The 16,895-nt window shown below is 35.5% G+C and overlaps 6 protein-coding genes across 10 annotated transcripts; 3 read left to right on the top strand and 3 right to left on the bottom strand.

Moving 5' to 3' along the window:
* Positions 1-1,802: 1,802 nt before the first annotated feature.
* Positions 1,803-3,190, bottom strand: LOC9306210 (probable pheophorbidase). The gene is made up of 3 exons (XM_021019329.1): positions 2,669-3,190; positions 2,423-2,548; positions 1,803-2,336 (listed from the first exon to the last, which is right to left on the bottom strand). The coding sequence occupies exons 1-3, from the start codon at positions 3,047-3,049 to the stop codon at positions 2,055-2,057; spliced, it is 789 nt and encodes a 262-aa protein (XP_020874988.1). The 5' UTR covers positions 3,050-3,190; the 3' UTR covers positions 1,803-2,054.
* A 665-nt stretch (positions 3,191-3,855) lies between these two features.
* Positions 3,856-5,303, top strand: LOC9304180. Of its 4 annotated transcripts, XR_002330735.1 has the most exons (4): positions 3,856-3,971; positions 4,128-4,276; positions 4,770-4,850; positions 4,941-5,260. XR_002330735.1 is itself a non-coding variant. In XM_002870092.2 (3 exons), exons 1-3 carry the CDS (start codon positions 3,966-3,968, stop codon positions 4,957-4,959), a joined length of 174 nt encoding a protein of 57 aa, XP_002870138.1. In that variant the 5' UTR covers positions 3,856-3,965; the 3' UTR covers positions 4,960-5,303. The 4 variants fall into 4 exon arrangements, 3 of the variants coding, with proteins under 3 accessions (XP_002870138.1, XP_020875253.1, XP_020875254.1); XM_002870092.2 differs by lacking the exon at positions 4,770-4,850 and having other exon boundaries at positions 4,941-5,303; XM_021019594.1 differs by lacking the exon at positions 4,770-4,850 and having other exon boundaries at positions 4,128-4,280; positions 4,941-5,261.
* A 50-nt stretch (positions 5,304-5,353) lies between these two features.
* On the bottom strand, positions 5,354-8,125 carry LOC9306209 (phosphatidylserine decarboxylase proenzyme 1, mitochondrial). Its single transcript, XM_002868061.2, has 12 exons — positions 7,759-8,125; positions 7,501-7,589; positions 7,358-7,411; positions 7,200-7,265; positions 7,067-7,127; positions 6,858-6,967; positions 6,528-6,769; positions 6,340-6,446; positions 6,159-6,226; positions 6,006-6,083; positions 5,814-5,936; positions 5,354-5,707 (listed from the first exon to the last, which is right to left on the bottom strand). Exons 1-12 carry the CDS (start codon positions 7,952-7,954, stop codon positions 5,546-5,548), a joined length of 1,356 nt encoding a protein of 451 aa, XP_002868107.1. The 5' UTR covers positions 7,955-8,125; the 3' UTR covers positions 5,354-5,545.
* Positions 8,126-8,617: 492 nt separating this feature from the next.
* On the top strand, positions 8,618-10,058 carry LOC9304179 (UDP-N-acetylglucosamine transferase subunit ALG13 homolog). 2 transcript variants are annotated; one of them, XM_002870091.2, is made up of 4 exons: positions 8,618-8,886; positions 9,018-9,211; positions 9,422-9,521; positions 9,629-10,058. In XM_002870091.2, exons 2-4 carry the CDS (start codon positions 9,041-9,043, stop codon positions 9,883-9,885), a joined length of 528 nt encoding a protein of 175 aa, XP_002870137.1. In that variant the 5' UTR covers positions 8,618-8,886; positions 9,018-9,040; the 3' UTR covers positions 9,886-10,058. The 2 variants fall into 2 exon arrangements, with proteins under 2 accessions (XP_002870137.1, XP_020875349.1); XM_021019690.1 differs by having other exon boundaries at positions 8,994-9,211.
* Positions 10,059-10,321: 263 nt separating this feature from the next.
* Positions 10,322-11,791, bottom strand: LOC9306208 (60S ribosomal protein L15-1). The gene is made up of 4 exons (XM_021018891.1): positions 11,677-11,791; positions 11,363-11,529; positions 10,815-11,012; positions 10,322-10,731 (listed from the first exon to the last, which is right to left on the bottom strand). The coding sequence occupies exons 1-4, from the start codon at positions 11,678-11,680 to the stop codon at positions 10,486-10,488; spliced, it is 615 nt and encodes a 204-aa protein (XP_020874550.1). The 5' UTR covers positions 11,681-11,791; the 3' UTR covers positions 10,322-10,485.
* A 1,093-nt stretch (positions 11,792-12,884) lies between these two features.
* LOC9306207 ((E)-beta-ocimene synthase, chloroplastic) lies at positions 12,885-16,610 on the top strand. The gene is made up of 7 exons (XM_021016495.1): positions 12,885-13,227; positions 13,494-13,761; positions 13,997-14,393; positions 14,501-14,719; positions 14,895-15,033; positions 15,111-15,359; positions 16,204-16,610. Exons 1-7 carry the CDS (start codon positions 13,033-13,035, stop codon positions 16,504-16,506), a joined length of 1,770 nt encoding a protein of 589 aa, XP_020872154.1. The 5' UTR covers positions 12,885-13,032; the 3' UTR covers positions 16,507-16,610.
* The last annotated feature ends 285 nt before the right edge of the window (positions 16,611-16,895 follow it).

The following is a 16,895-nucleotide window of genomic DNA, read 5'->3' as shown; positions in this document are numbered from 1 at the left end:
AATCAATTTATAAATTTTATTGCTTTTAAAACGTGAAAATGAAAATTTTAATGACATCTACATAGTTTTCCATCTATAAATTTAATTAATCTTAATAGTTATATTTATTATTATTTGTATGATTTTGTCCAATTGATATCAGTTAATTTGTAAGAATCTCATGAAATGTAATTTTACCATATGTGCCATGCTTACTTGCCTTCATTAATATGATAAGATCATAAATATTTTCATATTAATTTTTATAATTAATTATTTCAAAAGTTAATCAATTTTAGTTACTTGTTTAAAAAATAAAATATTTGAAAATAAAATTATAAGAATTTTTGGTGTATATTTAGTTTTCACCATCCTAATCTTATGAAACATGATATACACTTGAAGACAAAGTTATTTAGTTTGTGTTAAAAATCAAGAGATAAAAGGTTGGCAATAACTTGGGTGATGTCGTCAACCCATAAATTAAAATAGTAGAGATAAAATTTTATTAGTCTAGGTAGACTATGATCTATACTATTAATTGGGAAGCATTGAATAATAAATAACTTTATAAAGTGTAAAGAATTACATAGATTGCCATTGGCAAAACTACAATCAATCGTGCAATTCAAATAATTGTTCTAGGGTAAAATCATAATTTCAAAGTAAAATACCCATGGATCTTGGACGAGTGGATCGGATAAACACGCGGATTCTAGGCTTATTTGGCGGATCATGGACCCGACCCGGACGGGTCGTGTAGTAAAGCGAGAAACAGATCGAATAATGGGATAAGTATTAAAAAATATAAATACTTGATACTCGACCTTTATCTACGGGCCACAAGTAATAGACTTACAATATCTTTTACCTGACTCTAAGATCACGACTACCCTTTTCTTGAGACGGGTACAAATCGAGCAACAGATTGAATATATGTAACGGGTATCTAGCGTTAAATGCTATATACATATAAAATTTCAAATACAAACAAAAGCCCGCACATACGGATCTAGTAAATTTATTAACAAAGAAATCAAGGATACAATTTGAAGTGATGAAGATAGTAACCTGAAGAGGGCTTTGGTTATAGTAATATTGACGCAACACCAATCTCCGTGCCTGGCCTTATGAACAAAAACACAAAGTGAATTACAGACTCATCACCACCGCATCCCTCCCATCATAATCTCGATCTATGTTTGTGCGTATTAACACTCAATTTTTAACACAAAGTGTATGCATGCAGTGTAGTCCACAAATTGGAGATAACATTACAAGTCTATCTCTGTGTTGGACGAAACCGACGTCTCTATATTCTCTTTTCTTCTAGCTGAAAAGTCTTTCAAACAAGCTAGTTCAAGAAAAAGAAAAAAAAAAAGGAAAAAGAGAAGTGAATTTAATCTCCTCTTTCGTCTGTGGTCCAAATAAGTTTTGTGGTTAATGGTTATCCGTAAAAAAGAAATACACTTGAGAACATGGTCGTGCTTTATGAAGAAAAAAACAAAACTTTGCTTTAGGTCCCCCTTAATATTATCTAAATTTCGGATCTCGTAATCTTGAATATTTTTTTAAAGAGATGTGAATCTAAACGGAGCCAAAATAAACAGTACATATATAACAAGAATTATCCGCAGAGGCATTGATCAATGCCATGTCATAGGATTCATCTCATTTTGAGGCTTGAAACCACTTCCTAGTAAGTAGTAGTAGTATCACACGGGCCGGTGTTTCGCCGTTTCATCTCATGGTCATGTTCAATAAGATCTCTAACATTATTTTTCACCTCATCCATCAAGAACAAAGCAAGTACTCAACACGAAAGTTAAGCTTAGCTACTATGATAGATTTATTGATAAAAAGAAACCAATGATACGAATAATAATCCCCTACAAGGAGATATCTGTCTCTCTTACCCCGGATTGCTTCACATGTAAAGCTTATTCAAACTCAAATCAAATAACATAAAAGGAAACTACTTAAATAAAATCATACCAATGAGATTGCTATGATCAAATCGGAATGTAGGAAGGATGATGAGACCACACATTGTCACTAAAGATTGACGTTTAAGTTTATCGTTGAAGAAAAGAAACCGCACGGAGGAGATACGTGAATAAGGTAGTTGGGACAGAGAAGAAAGCAGAATGGTCACTCTCCTCCAAGACATACAACTGAGAAGGTGGCCAATTCTCCACCAAAAGGTCTTGACGCACAGAATCAAACAGATTATCCTTAGCAGTCTTGATGTACACTCGAGGAACTTTCTCGGCCTCGGGATTTGGAGGCAGCTTATCAAGATCTTGAAAGGCCCTCACAGGAGCAGGACGCAACAGCTTAGATGACAAAGTTACGTCCTACCAATTTATATAAATATATATTTATTCACGAGATAATAATATTAGTGTTGAAACATAATTTATGAAGTGATTAAGAGAGTAACCTCAAGAGGGCTTTGGCTATAGTAATAGTGGCGTCTAAACTCCTGCTTCATGAGGATGCCAGTGGGTGGCTTGTCGGCACCTTCACCATATATGTAATCCCATATTTCTTCTTCTCCCACATGAATCTATCAAATACTCACAAGAGTTTAATAGCGAGTGGATTGATCTATATCTTCTATATATTATTTTGGATCATAACACAACAAGAAAAAGGAGAGGTGAGTTTGTAAAAGAGTCACACTCACGTTTGAAAGATTTGGAGAAGGGATGGATCCGGGTTGAACCATGGCAGCGGCGAGGTAAATGGCCATGGAGATTTTGTCTGTGAACTTGCAAAGAGCTTCGGTGACACTTCCTCCGCCGATGCTATGTCCAACGAGTATGACTTTGTGGTGAGGAGGGAGATCGGACAAGAGAGTGAAGAGAGGACGGTTATATTGGTCAGAGTCCATTACGGTGTTAGAGTCGGTGAGGCTGATGCCAGCGCCGGTGAGGTCCACGGAGGAGGATTTGAATCCGGCGGCGTCGAGAAGAGTGGTGAGTTTATACCAACACCAAGCTCCGTGACTGGCTCCATGAACAAACACAAAGTGAATTACGGGATCAGCACCACCATCTCCTCCCATTGCATGAATCTTGATCTATGCTTTGTACACACTCAACTAGTCAACTTTTACCAAAAACTGAATGCAGTTTTGGTCCACAGTTTGGAGATAACGCAATCCTTTTTCCTATTTCTAAAGGGTATCTAATTTTCGTAAACCAAAATATTTAACAGTAAAACCAAAATAAATAAATAAACGTTACAACCCACAATTTATATTCCTTTTTTTGTTGTCTAGCGAGCCCGAGAATTATAGTCTCTTTCTCTATCACACAAGTGAACACTCCAAATTATAGAATTTGTTAAAAAAATACAGTGAAGATCACAATAAATATTATTCTAATATAAAAAAAGTAATCATAAAATATTAAAATAATATATAATTAATAAAAAAAGTAATACTATTTCCGTTTCATAATATAAGTCGTTTCAGTTAAAGTATGTCGATTAAAGAGATCTACTTTTAAAAAGTCCAGTCAATCATAAAATAGACTGCATAATATAACTAATCATAAAATATTAAAATAATATATAATTTGCATAAAAACTTGAAAACGATTTATATTGCGAAATTTTTTTTTTTTATCCAAAATGCTTCAGAGCCGTTCCTAGTAGTAGCTCAATACCCTGAGACCTGAGTAGCTGCGAGAGTCTTCCTCCTCAGGTCGGAATATGAATAGCCAAGCGGTTTATATTACGAAACGGAGGGGTAGTAAATATAGTAAATACATACAGCAAGTCAGCAAGTGGTAGGTAGCTCAGGGTTTAGGCCCATTAAGAAATAAAATTGGGCCGTAAAATAAAGGCCCATTATAAGTAGTGAGGAAACAGAAGAAAAGAGACTCACCTGACGAATCTCACCGGAGAGTCTAGATCTCTTCTCTTCCACAACGAAGTTTTGGTTCGTCACCGGCAAAATCCTTTTCTCCGACGTTATAATGCCGGTAAATTCCTCACCCAATGTGTAACTCTAGATCTCAAAGATCTAATTTCCGCGCTCTTTCTCTGTTTTTCCTTTTCGTTTCCCCATGTTTGCCGTTGTCTTGCTCAACTTTTTTGGCTGATTCATAATTCTTTTCTCGCCTCCGACGGATTTACAGTTTAAGACGGTGATAGAAGTGGAGCCTCCGAGTCTGTTACGGTACTTGATCGGAGCAGCGGTGATGATGATCGGCGTTGTATTACCCGTTGGTTACATGATGTTCCGCAACAAACGCGTCCCCTTCTCGTCTTCGTATTCTAAACAGACGTAGGTGTGCTTTCTCTTTCACTCTTTTGTGTTTCTTTCTTCGGATCTGCTAAAACACTCACAGCTTTAGGTATCTTCACGTTTGTTGTAGGCTTAGTCTAAAATCACAATTAGAATCAGTTGTTGATTGCTTTACATGGATGTATTAGAATGATCCAAAATTGGGCAGTATTGTAACAAGTTTGGTGTGTTGAGCAGTAACCATCATTTTATTTTGCCCTGAAATTAAAAACATAAGCTTGGTGTGTAGGATATCAAATAACCATGGGTTTTAAGCTTGAAGTCTACTAAAAATTGAATAAGTTAGAGAAGTGAATTATTAGCATTGTTCTCTAATCCTTACTATTTGGGAATGTTGAAGAGATGTAAAATGATATGTATGTTTCCAGTGAAAATAGACCGAAAGCTTTTATTGAAAATGTTAGTTTGCCCTGTCAATGCTTTGTAGATACTGAATGCTTTAGTGTACTTTGTCTGTTTGGATCGAGTTCAGGTGGGGAATCCATGGTTGATAGATGATCAAAAATTATAGTTGCTCCTCTTCGTTAAAGCTTGTTTAGGCTAATATTGGAAGGTGATCCTTTTGTGCTAGTCAAGTAACCAAGGAGTTTATCATCCTCACCGATTGATTGGTACTATAATCTGATATCTTTACTTTTTTCAGGAACAAAGTTTTGATATAGGAAGCCAGAGGCTGTGGTTGATTTCAACACTAAATTGAGAAGGATGATGACATATTGATGATTTGGACGACTGTAAAATTATGGTGGAATTCTTGTTTTTACATGGCTTGTAAGAGATCTTTCGATATCAAATTCATAAACCATAAAATGTGAGTTCTTTTTCTCTAATCTTCTTGTTTAGGTTTATTCAAAGGTCTATTATGTACACAACCTCTTCTCTTTGGTGGAAAGATATCATTCGATGGCTAGAGTTTTCATTAACTACAGATCTGTATAATACTGAGCTATGCTCTTTACATCTTCTTCTTGCTTTTTTATTTGCTTTTCTGTTTCTCTGCGGTAAATGAAATGCTAATGACGTGTTTACTATATTCAAACTTTCAAAACACTACAAAATAGAAGATATGGGTTTCAATAGGTAGGATTAGGACAATTACAAAATTTGTTTATAAGTATAGCCTCAAGTAGAGACATGCATAAACACTTTTGGTAATTGATTGAAGATTTGGTCAGATTGTGTTTGCGAAACCTAACAAAAATAAAACAACAGTGTGGTATGTTGTTAGTGCTTAACGCCATGTACTACTTATTCCTCATTCCACCTTCCCAATGCTTGTCCAACGCGGACTCTGTCTCCTTGTTTAACACAGAATCTGTAATCTGAAGAACTGCTTGAACCCTCGGGTGAGTTTGCGGTTGGTGCTTGGAAAACGAGTACTACAGTAGATCCCATGTTGAATACACCTACCTGCATCGACCCATACATGCAGCCATTTACCAATCATTCAGACAAAAGAACTTTGTTACATTTCTTAAATTGGAACTTTTATTCTCTCTTTTGGACCTACTCTTACCTCTTTCCCTTTCTCGAGCTTTAAGCCAAGACCTTCTGGATCATATACCCGCTCCTCTGGTGGCTCTGTAGGAAATAGCTTCTTCTTTGGCTTGTTTGTTCTTAGCTCAGGTTCAATGAAAAGCTATCAAAGCAAATTTTAGCAAGTTCCTTAATGTCTGGGGATTAAAGTTTCAATTTTCATCACACCTACCTCAATGGATCCAATGCTGGTAGCACCAACAGCAGCAAGTGCCATAAAACCTTCTTTCCATATCCCTTCAAGCACAACCTGTTAGATTAACAGCTGATGACCAATGTCTGGACACAAAAAAAGGCCAGATGATCAATGAAACACAAAAATTACCCTTTCATTCTCGACATAGAGATTCCTTATTGTTCTTGTAGCACGCTCGTTCACGGGAAACAACCGGCCTGAAATTGGTTTTATAGAGAGGATACCAATAGTCCAATCACACATCAGTTCCAAAAATTGTTGCAAAAGCCCAACCACACACAGGCTGTTAGAGGATAGAGAGTAACCAAACCTGCAAAGTGTCGACGGACCATTGCATTCCAGTCAACTGGAGAGTGTATTCGATGATAGTCCCCTGGTCTTAGGTATATCACACAATAATAGAGCCCCTTCATTGGACTGCAACAAAAACTCGACGAAATAAGTTGCGGTTATTTTAACACTAAAGTTGCTAATGTTTAAGGTTGATTTTTGACTGACCTAGCTGAGATGTTCTCTCGTAATTTTGGAGATGCCAAAGAGACTCTCAACCAAGATTTGTGGCTCTTATCTCCAACAGCTTCTTCCTCAGACTCATCTTTACCTTCAGGTTCCATTGGAAGCAGAGAGTTATTTCCTAGAAGAGCCGGTACTGAGTAAGAATGTCCTTTGACTTGCTCGATCATCCCTCTACTTCCTTTTAACTCCCCAAATCTTAGAATGGTGCCATCCACAGGACTAACCTGATATCATCGAAATCTTAGAGAGCAAAACTAAGAGAAAAAAAAAATCCGCATAAAAGAAAGTTACAACTTCATTGTTACCAGTTACCAGACAACAAGGATCGGGGTCGATAGGCCTGCAACCTTCTTTCAAGCTACGGACAAAGAAATCCTGTAACGAAGCATATTCTTTAAGAGGCAGAGCTGCTTCTTCAAGATCTGAAAACACAGCTAGATCAGTCTGGGAATTACTTTATTTATTTTTTTCTCTTAGAGTCAAACCAACAGCAGACGTATACAAGAAGAAAGTGATCATACTTGAATGGAAAGCTCGAGCCCATGCTTTATAAGCATACGGACGCATCCACACCGGAATTTCCTGAGAAGAAAACCTAACAATTGAAAACCATGTTCAACAGTTACCAAAAATGCTTCAACAAGAAGAACTCACCAGACTCATTATGGAGCCCCAGGCTCTTGAGATTGATCGCAGAGGCAGAATTCCAAGGAACGAGGCCTAGACAACCACAATCCCACGAATGAACACATTAAGATTCAAGAACTAATGGACATTGAAGTTGAAGATAACAAAAGCAAAAAGGAATTTACTTTAACATCTGGGTGGAACTCAAGTTCGATTCCCCTTTCCCGTTTCTCTTCGATCTGTGTAGAATGCAATGGTAAGAAGATGTACCAAAATCTATGTAAAGAACCTTGCCAATGTCTACCTACCAAGTGAGTTACTACATTACCTTCTTGTCTTCATAGAGTCGGCGGGCATGAAGAGCTCCAAGCATAAGGATAGTAGCCATTGTTGCTCCGGGTAAAAGAAAAGCATTGCCTACATTGAGTGCAAGAATGATTCAAGCTCAAAACCATAGAATTGATCTAACTGTAATCCAATTGGAACTTCACAAAGTGTTTCCTAAGAATCTTTTCAAATTGTAATCTAAGAAATTGAACTCGCGAGCGCAAAATCTAAGTTTCGTAGCTTATATATGAGTAGTTACCTTTGGAATCTCCAGTTCCACCACCTCCGCCTCCGGCTCCGCTGCTGCCGCCGAGAGACGAAGCGCTAGTGCCGTAATAATTCGAACGGATATTGTTGAGAAAAGAGCTGAAAGTTCGACGATGACTATGGTGGAAGCGACGGAGATGTGAATAGCGAGCTAAAAAGTAGGCATTATGAGAAAAGCGAGGTTTCATGGTGTTTTTTCCGGTCCGCTAATTTTGCTCTGGGGTTTTAGGGTTGTTGTTGACTGTTGAGTAAACAAACTATTTTTCAACGACAGCGTTTACTCCTCTTGACTTTGACTTCGTTCTTTGTGCGCTTGGTAATGACTAATGACACTTTATCCTAATTGGGCCAATTTTAGCTCTTTTATAGCCCACCATTCTTTTTTTTTTTGGGACAGCAGCCCACTAGTCATTTTTGCATATAGTACATCAATGTGAAATTTTGTTAAATGTATAAAGTTCAAAAATTTAGTAAATAAAATGACAATCATGACATGTAATTTTAATAATTTGTACTTTGTTGTTTAATAATCATATTGCAACGGTCAACTTTAAAAGACATCGAATTTCGATTTGGGAGCAGACATCCAAGCTACCCTAACGGCGATGCAAAATGTAATGTGTCGCGGAAATATAAGATCATCTTAGAAGGTGATTGTAACTTGTAAGGTTTTTCATGACTTAATCCATGGGAGAAACTTAAATTTCCTGGTCCATAATTGGATAAGGAATGTACTTATGTACAAGTTTGGAGGACAAAGCTTTAAGTCCATTGGATTCCACGAGACTTGAATCAATCAGCGATTATCTTGTCAAAGACACCAACTCCATTAGATAATCAGGATTTTTATGTGTCAAGATATATTGTCATTAAGCTCTAATTTTATGAAGAACAACACTTTATAGGTCAAAGCTAATAATAAATTGAAAAGAAAAAAAAAATAGTTAGTTTTGGGCCAAAGCCCATTACAAACCAGCACAAATAATCCGAAACAGTAGTTTGCCGTTAATAAAAACAGAGTGGAAGAGCAAAGGACAGAGGAGACAAATCACGCCATAGATCGGAGCAAGATTCTTGGATCTGCCTCTTAAGACCAATCGGTGCTTTCGCGTGTCCTCAGGTATGTGTCGATCGGACCTAGCTACAGTGATTAATAATCCTCAATTGCTTCCGTTTTAATCGTATCTGATTTGGAATTGGGAATCGATTTTTTTTTAAAATTCGCAGTGACTGTATAAACTTTAATCCCAGAGACAAAATCGAGTGGTGTAAAAATGGAGGATAGAGAGAATGCGAAGAGAGTAGTGTTTGTAACTGTAGGAACAACGAGTTTCGATGCGCTTGTGAAAGCAGTGGTTAGTGAAGATGTTAAAGACGAATTGCAGAAGAGAGGATTTACTCATCTTCTCATTCAAATGGGTCGAGGAATCTTTTTCCCAAATAAGGTTCTTAATCATCTTCTTAAACTCACTTCTTTATTTGATTGCTTTTGATTTGGATGTGATTATGAAAATTGGGTTTAACTCTATATTTGTTGTTGTTGTTGAATTGTACTCTTCTCTTGTTGAATTTTGTATTGAATCAGATTCCTTTGAATATCGTGCCTCTATGAAGCTTCTCATTTGTGTTTTTTTTCTTCTTCTTAATGATCCCAGTGTGATGGAGCAGATGGATCATTAGTTGTGGATTACTTCACATTTTCCTCGAGTATCGCTGATTATATTCGGTCTGCATCTCTTGTTATTAGTCACGCTGGTTAGTTATGGGACTATTTAAGCACTTTTACATTTAATAGAGTCAAAACCAGAGACCCAGTTTCGAAATGCTAGATTATAATGTCATTTAACTCTCAATGGTGCCAGGATCTGGAAGCATATTCGAGACACTAAAACTCGGGAAACCGTTGATTGTGGTAGTCAACGAAGATCTGATGGACAATCATCAATGTGAATTAGCTGAAGCACTTGAAGAGAGGAAGCACTTGTACTACACTCATCCTCACACCCTTCATCAAACCTTGACGAAAATGGAGTTGGAGTCTCTGGTTCAATATACTCCAGGGGACGGAACTCCTGTTGCCCGCATTATCGACAGGTTCCTCGGATTCCCTGATGATTAAGCAGAAATACGAAAACAAGTGTTTTGTTTCCAAATACAACAGAAACAAAGCTTTTGTCAGGGTACATTGTGTCACATAATCTATTCATAATAGCAAAGCTTTTTCCTGACGTTTGAGAGGATAATTAATTTTGTTTGAAATGATTCAGTCTGTAATAAATTAAGGTTACAAGATACTGGGGAAATTAATAAATTAAGGTTACATGATACTGGGGAAAAATTAACAATCAGGTAACCTTAATTTATTATTAACTGATTGAAGATAACATGTACTCTCATTTAGAAAATATTTGCAGAACATAGCTGGTGAAATTTTCTTAGAGATCAGAATTGAAAATATAGTTTTGTATTACAAGTTTAATTCAATTCACAAAAATAATATAGTTTTGCATTGCAAAACGGTCTCGATAATTCTATTCCAAAACCGGACTAAGATATAAACCAAAAGGCAAGCAAATATAAAACTTAGGTTCAAAGCATAATCCGAATGCAATTGTATAGTCTCCAAAATTTGCAAAAAACAAGTCATCCTGAGAGAGATAAAAGTGCAACAACATGGAACCTAGAAGATGATAACAGTGATAATAAAAGCAAAAGGCAATCAACGGTAACGGCGAAGGACGAGAGAGTTGTTCTTCTTCCATGTAGCCCTGCGAGATGGACGGTTCTTGTGGTTGTTGTGACCCTTTCCACGAAGACCTCTGTTCTTCTTTCCCTCTGAGGTAAGTCCTCTGAGCTCACGGTGCTTGTGAACTGGGTTGCAGATCCAGTTGATTCTCGGGTCATTACGCACAGCATTGTGTGCTGGGTCAACCAAGATGATCTCGTAATACTTGTACGTCGAATCCTATAGAATGCAGTTGATAAGTTAATATCTGTACATTTGGAATCGCGTAAATGAAGAGTACTGAAAAAAGGTAGTAACTATACCTCATTGAGCCAGTAAGAGTTGACAACTCTGAGACCACCCAATTTCCTGCCAGCACGCTCCTCAGCAACAGACCGCTTGCTACGCTGGAACTTGAGTTGTGTCACTCCCTGGTTTGTAGGCTTACCATACACAATACCCTTAGGCACTGGCCTCTTGCGTCCACCACGTCTCACACGGACACGGTACACAACAAATCCCTGACATACATGATCAACCCAACTATATTAGTAACATGTAACTCCAGCAGTGTAAATCCAATAGCTAGATCTTCAAACAAGTGTATATCTGACTAGCTATTTAAATGTAGCTGGTGATATGCATTTTTCAAGAAACCACATAACCAGCAAAAACATCAAAATCAAGCAACTTATGTTAAAGATCATACACATATATCACATCAATATCAACAAAAATCTCACTATCTACTACACTCAAAGATCTCATGTTACCAATAACAATCAACAACTACAAAACCCATTTGACATTTAAACAACAGTGATCACAAATAAGAAACAAAAACACTCAAATTAAGGGTATAATAAGTCACCTGCTTGGCCTTGTAACCCAAACGACGAGCCTTATCAGGACGAGTAGGCCTGACGAGACGAACAATCGAAGGTTGCTGTCTGTACTCCCAACACCTCACCCTCTGGAGAAATCTCATCACATCGGACTGTTTCTTCCTCCATAGCTCAGATACATACTTGTACGCACCTAAATCAATCGAATCATTAAGCTAATAAGTAGTTCGCAATAACAGATCCGTAACACAAACATCATTTCAACAACAAAAGAGAAGCTATATCGATCTACGAAACGAAGAGATTTGATCTAGACGGAAGATGGAGAAAAACTATTTACCCATTTTCGAAGATTCGCAGAGCCGCACAAGACTGGCGCAGTGAAGGGTTTGTTCCTGATTTAAAGTGAAAGACTAGGGTTTTATCTCCAAATGGACCTTTATATTATACGTAATTGGGCTACTGTTGTTTAATATTAAAAAAGCCCATAAGAGACTACTACTATTTGGGCTTTCAAGTTCTGACTAAGGCCCCTTAATTTCTTCTAAGACGCACTTTTATTGAGTACAATAAATTTTTCATCATTTGATAAATTCTAAAAACATTATTATGTATAAATAGTAAACTATTTTTGCACAAAAAGTAAACTATTTGTTAATATGATCGATTAGTATACCTATGGTAGTATCGATTAATAGTTAACTAATTTATCCATTTTTTTTTAAGTGATGCAAAAATCACCGTCCCAACGAGGCAACGACTATAGTTGGTCGTTGGCTTTAACATAAAATCGTATAAATGAATCCAACGATCACTAGCAAAAACACATGTTTATTGTGAAAAACGAGAGTTAGCAAAACTAAGACGTATCACAAGTATTATCAAAAATCAAAAAAAAAAGACGTATAACAAGTAACAACTCCACAAGTATGTTTTAGACTTTTCTAGTTGAATATGCAAAACTGAGTACGGTTTTTATTTTTGTCATTGGAGAATCAAATAAATACAAAACTATCTACAGTTGTAATCCCAAAAAGAAATTGTGTCCCATATTTCGTCGTATTTCCAAATCATTTATATGTCGTTTTTTTCGTTGGTATATTAATCATGAAGTAATTTTGTCCACTGAAGTCTTAATCTTCTTATAAGATCTGTTATCCTCCATAGTTATTTTAGTGGTCAATTGGATTCATATTTGGTACATAAGCTATTATCATTGGTTAATGGAGATACTTCGTTTTCTTAATTATATCGATTTATGACCTAATTTTCAATGTAATATCAAACAAAATAGGTACGTATGAGCCTACGCGAATTGTTTTAAACGTGTTTCAAATTATAATATGTATGTGCGTATCTTATTTAATATAAATTTTATTGCTAAATGTAATGATGAACATAATTTTTAAATTTGTTAAATATGATGAATACAAATGTTAACCTTATTGTGTATCTCATGTGAGGAAATCAACCTTTCTAAAAAACTTAATTAAAAAGTGAGAGATATACGAATCAGTTGTTTCGTAGTTTAAAGAAAATAGAACAAGTATATAGTTCAATTGATTTAAACGATACAACTTTGTGTCGGCCTCTACGTGTATAAATATGTACATCAAGTGTAGTGCTTGACAGAGAGACAAAAAATAAGCGACCAAAGTGTTTGTGTTTTATTTATCAACTCCCTTAACCTGTACAAATGACTGCTCACAATCTCTGCTTCAATTCAGCTTTTGTTTGCAACGTTCATCATCAAAACACTCAGCATTTCCCTTGTAACGCAGTCTCCAAAACGACCTCGGCTCATGCTGTCACCGTCCGCCGCCGTTCTGCCAGTTATCGTCCACCTCTATGGGATCATCAATATCTCCTCTCACTCGAGAATATATATGTGGTACATACAAAATTTGCATCCTATTCATGCACAATTTATCCAAACATATTATCAGGACAATAATCTAACGTTTCCAAAGACTCCATATGCATGACCTAAAATTATACCACTTCTGATTTTTATTTGTTTGTGTAATAAGAAATCCAATTTTTTCACCCATAAAATGGCGTTAAAAACTTTTTTTTGTTTTTAACATATGCTTTAAATCGGACCTGAATAGTATATTATATTAATTACTATACAATGCTCTCTCTCTCGGTATATAGAAAGAAGCTGAAACCGCGGAGAAAGCTAAATTGTTGAAAGAAGAGGTGAGGAAGACACTAGGTGAAATTGAAGGTACTATTGAGCAGCTGGAAATGATCGATTCTTTGCAAAGACTCGGAATCTCATATCACTATAAACACGAAATCCATGAAATTTTGAAAAACATTCATGACCAACGCGGCGAAATTGTGAGGGAAGCACAAGATCTTCATGCTACATCACTTGAATTTTTTCTCCTAAGGCAACATGGTTTTGATGTCTCGCAAGGTTTTTAACATATTACCTCATTTATTTTATTATAATAACTTGTAGTTTAACAACCATGTGACTAATCTTTCTTTTTTTGGGATTAGTCACATGGTTGTGACTAATCAAGTAATCGTTTCTATATATACCAAGTAGTAACTTAAAGAGTTGAGTAGTTCAAATTCTTTCGTAAAGGAGTTGAGTAGTTCAAATTCTTTCGTATAAATAATAAAAGTATTTGTATTTCCTATTGCAGATGCTTTTGACGTTTTCATAAGTGAGACCGGAGTATTCAGAAAAACTCTATGCAGCGATATCAAAGGGTTACTCTCTCTATACGAAGCTTCTTATTTTTCAAAGGGTTCGGAGTTTAAACTCAAGGACACTAGAATTTATGCAAAAAAGCGATTAAGTGAGTTTGTCGCGGAAAGTAGCAAAACTATTTGCAGAGAAGATGAAACTTATATATTTGAGATGGTGAAACGAGCACTAGAGACGCCGTACCATTGGAGCATACGAAGGTTAGAAGCAAGATGGTACATAAATGTGTACGAACACAAGCATGAAATGAACCCTCTCTTGTTTGAGTTTGCAGCAACTGATTTCAACATGTTACAAGCTAATCATCAAGAAGAACTTAAACTAGTTTCTAGGTAATTCTGAACTAAATTCTATACATATTATATAATTTTATATATATATCTCAAAGTGGATTATATATGTTTATATGAGTTAATTAATTATTTGATTGTCAATTTAGTTGGTGGAACAGCACAGGACTTATGAAACAACTTGATTTCGTGAGAGACCGAATCACAGAGAGTTATTTTTGGACCATTGGAATATTTTACGAGCCAGAGTTTAAATACTGCCGAATGATACTCACCAAAATATTCATGTTAATTGCGATTATGGATGATATCTACGATATCTATGGTACATTAGAGGAGCTCGAGATTTTCACAAATGTTGTCGAAAAGTAAGTATATCGTATTACAAGTATAAGAAACTTTTAAATAACCAAATATTTGAAAACTTGTTAAGATGATTTATGGTATAAAAAAGTCATATTCTAAATTGTGTCTCCGATAAAAAAAAATTTCTGTTAACAGCCATAATATCAGTTATAATCCATATAATATACTCTTTTCCAGATGGGATGTGAACCATGTTGAAAGACTTCCCAACTACATGAGAATTTGTTTTCTTTTTCTATACAATGAGATCAACCAAATAGGATACGATGTTCTGAGAGACAAAGGACTTAACGTTATCCCTTACCTCAAACAAGTTGTAAGTTTTTCTACAAATTAAATCATTTGGTATATAGAAAATGATGTTATTTAGAAATTTTATTTTTATTTACGTAGTGGACGGATCTATTTAAAACGTTCCTGATGGAAGCAAAGTGGTACAAAACTGAACACAGACCAAGTTTCGAAGAATATATGCAAAACGGTGTGATCTCGAGTTCTGTCCCAACGATACTGCTCCACCTTTTCTCCGTCCTACCCGACCACATCTCCGACCAAACCCTAACCGATGTTTCAAAAAACCACTCTGTCGTCCGGAGCTGTGCCACCATTCTCCGTCTCGCTAATGATCTCGCCACCTCAACGGTACATAATTTACTCGTTAATTAGTTTCTCATAATTTTTTGGTATATCTCATTTATTATAGAAAATATTTATTCTTCTGGCCCAAAACATTTTTAGCATATCTAAATATTATTAGTGATGAATGATATACCATTTATTTATGTTTCACGTTTTGAAAAATGTGATTCTGCTATACTCCATTATATACCATTAAGAACATACACTTTCACGTTTTAAAATATGATTTCGCTATATATAATACACATTTTAAAAATAGAAATTCATTAATATACAATAATCAGCTTTCTAGCGTTATATGATTGTTCAAAATAATTTTTTTTTTAGCTCAAATATTTATGCTATTTATTTTTCCGTCTCTATATATGGTTCAGCTGACATTGTTTTTCAAGAGGTGGTTAACCATATGTCAACATCACCAACCTTGTTTTTAGATTTCAAATTTAGTATGTTTTTTCTATTTTTCCAATTAATGATGGGGATTGTTTTTTTTGTAGCATCTACTGATTAATAAGAAATTGAGTTTGAATAGTCATAATGTAAATCTTGAGATTCTTATCAATTAATTTTGTATAATCTAGAAAGTTTCCACTGATGTTTTAAACATTAATTGGATAACTCCTAAAACAATGTAATTTGAATTTCTAAATAAAGTTAAAATGAGAGAAAAACAGAAAAAACAATCAGTACGTAACTTTAAAACTTACCATTAAATATGATTAGTTTTTAACACCAATTTGTTGACAAAAAATTAAACAACACTGAGATAGTTTCATGTATAAATAATTTAATTTTGCCCCAAAAAAAAGAATAAATCATAAAAGCGCTAAATTTGAATGATTCACAGGATGAGATGGCAAGAGGAGATTCCCCAAAGTCAGTCCAGTGTTACATGTATGAGACAAGAGCCAGTGAGGAAGAGGCACGTGGACACATGCAAAGTATGATCAGCGACTCTTGGGACGTCATAAACTCCGATTTTAAAACGGCACACACTTCTTCTCTTCCTCGTGGTTTCGTGGCAGCCGCCGCAAATCTTAACCGCGTGGTACAGTGTATCTACCAGCACGGTGATGGCCACGGCAGCCCCGAAAAGACCAAGACCGTTGATTATATCCAATCCCTACTCTTCAATCCCGTTCCGTTATAGGATTGTAATTTTGCATTTGCCGCATTATAGATATGTCTACATAGGAAAATAGTATTTGGTATGCTTCACATTAATTATAAATGTTCTCAAATTAATTAGCTTCACATTAATTATAAATGTTCTCAAATTAATTCTCAAAGTCAAAGTCAAAAATCATTCGAGGTTATTTCATGTTCTTTTTTTCCAGGTTATTTCTGGTTAATAGAAAATAAAAAATGAGTTGTTTGGCTGAAATTTATTTATTATTATTTACTGCATGGCAATGCTTCATTTTTTTTTTACTTTCAATTGTATTTTAATCTTAATTAATTCAAATCATAACATATGTGCATAATTTAACAACGTGTTTTATAAGTTTCTCTAAAAGCAGTTTAGCATATATTCTTTTT

This window comes from Arabidopsis lyrata (genome assembly GCF_000004255.2).
Source record: "Arabidopsis lyrata subsp. lyrata unplaced genomic scaffold ARALYscaffold_7, whole genome shotgun sequence".
Lineage (NCBI taxonomy): Eukaryota > Viridiplantae > Streptophyta > Magnoliopsida > Brassicales > Brassicaceae > Arabidopsis > Arabidopsis lyrata.
The sequence above is the reverse complement of the archived record's forward strand: the minus strand, read 5'-3'. Positions and strand labels throughout refer to the sequence as shown.

Coding starts and splice junctions, on each gene's coding strand:
- LOC9306210 (XM_021019329.1), bottom strand. CDS start 3,049: ATGGGAGGAGATGGTGGTGCTGATCCCGTAATTCACTTTGTGTTTGTT. Junction 2,549..2,668: donor CTTCTCCAAATCTTTCAAAC/GTGAGTGTGACT, acceptor AGTATTTGATAG/ATTCATGTGGGAGAAGAAGA. Junction 2,337..2,422: donor ATAGCCAAAGCCCTCTTGAG/GTTACTCTCTTA, acceptor ATAAATTGGTAG/GACGTAACTTTGTCATCTAA.
- LOC9306208 (XM_021018891.1), bottom strand. Junction 11,013..11,362: donor TGGGTTACAAGGCCAAGCAG/GTGACTTATTAT, acceptor CATGTATGTCAG/GGATTTGTTGTGTACCGTGT. Junction 10,732..10,814: donor ACTCTTACTGGCTCAATGAG/GTATAGTTACTA, acceptor TGCATTCTATAG/GATTCGACGTACAAGTATTA.
- LOC9304179 (XM_002870091.2), top strand. CDS start 9,041: ATGGAGGATAGAGAGAATGCGAAGAGAGTAGTGTTTGTAACTGTAGGA. Junction 9,212..9,421: donor GAATCTTTTTCCCAAATAAG/GTTCTTAATCAT, acceptor TAATGATCCCAG/TGTGATGGAGCAGATGGATC. Junction 9,522..9,628: donor TCTTGTTATTAGTCACGCTG/GTTAGTTATGGG, acceptor CAATGGTGCCAG/GATCTGGAAGCATATTCGAG.
- LOC9306207 (XM_021016495.1), top strand. CDS start 13,033: ATGACTGCTCACAATCTCTGCTTCAATTCAGCTTTTGTTTGCAACGTT. Junction 14,720..14,894: donor TTCACAAATGTTGTCGAAAA/GTAAGTATATCG, acceptor ACTCTTTTCCAG/ATGGGATGTGAACCATGTTG. Junction 15,360..16,203: donor ATGATCTCGCCACCTCAACG/GTACATAATTTA, acceptor AATGATTCACAG/GATGAGATGGCAAGAGGAGA.
- LOC9306209 (XM_002868061.2), bottom strand. CDS start 7,954: ATGAAACCTCGCTTTTCTCATAATGCCTACTTTTTAGCTCGCTATTCA. Junction 7,412..7,500: donor GACTCTATGAAGACAAGAAG/GTAATGTAGTAA, acceptor CATTCTACACAG/ATCGAAGAGAAACGGGAAAG. Junction 6,968..7,066: donor GGCTCGAGCTTTCCATTCAA/GTATGATCACTT, acceptor CTGTGTTTTCAG/ATCTTGAAGAAGCAGCTCTG.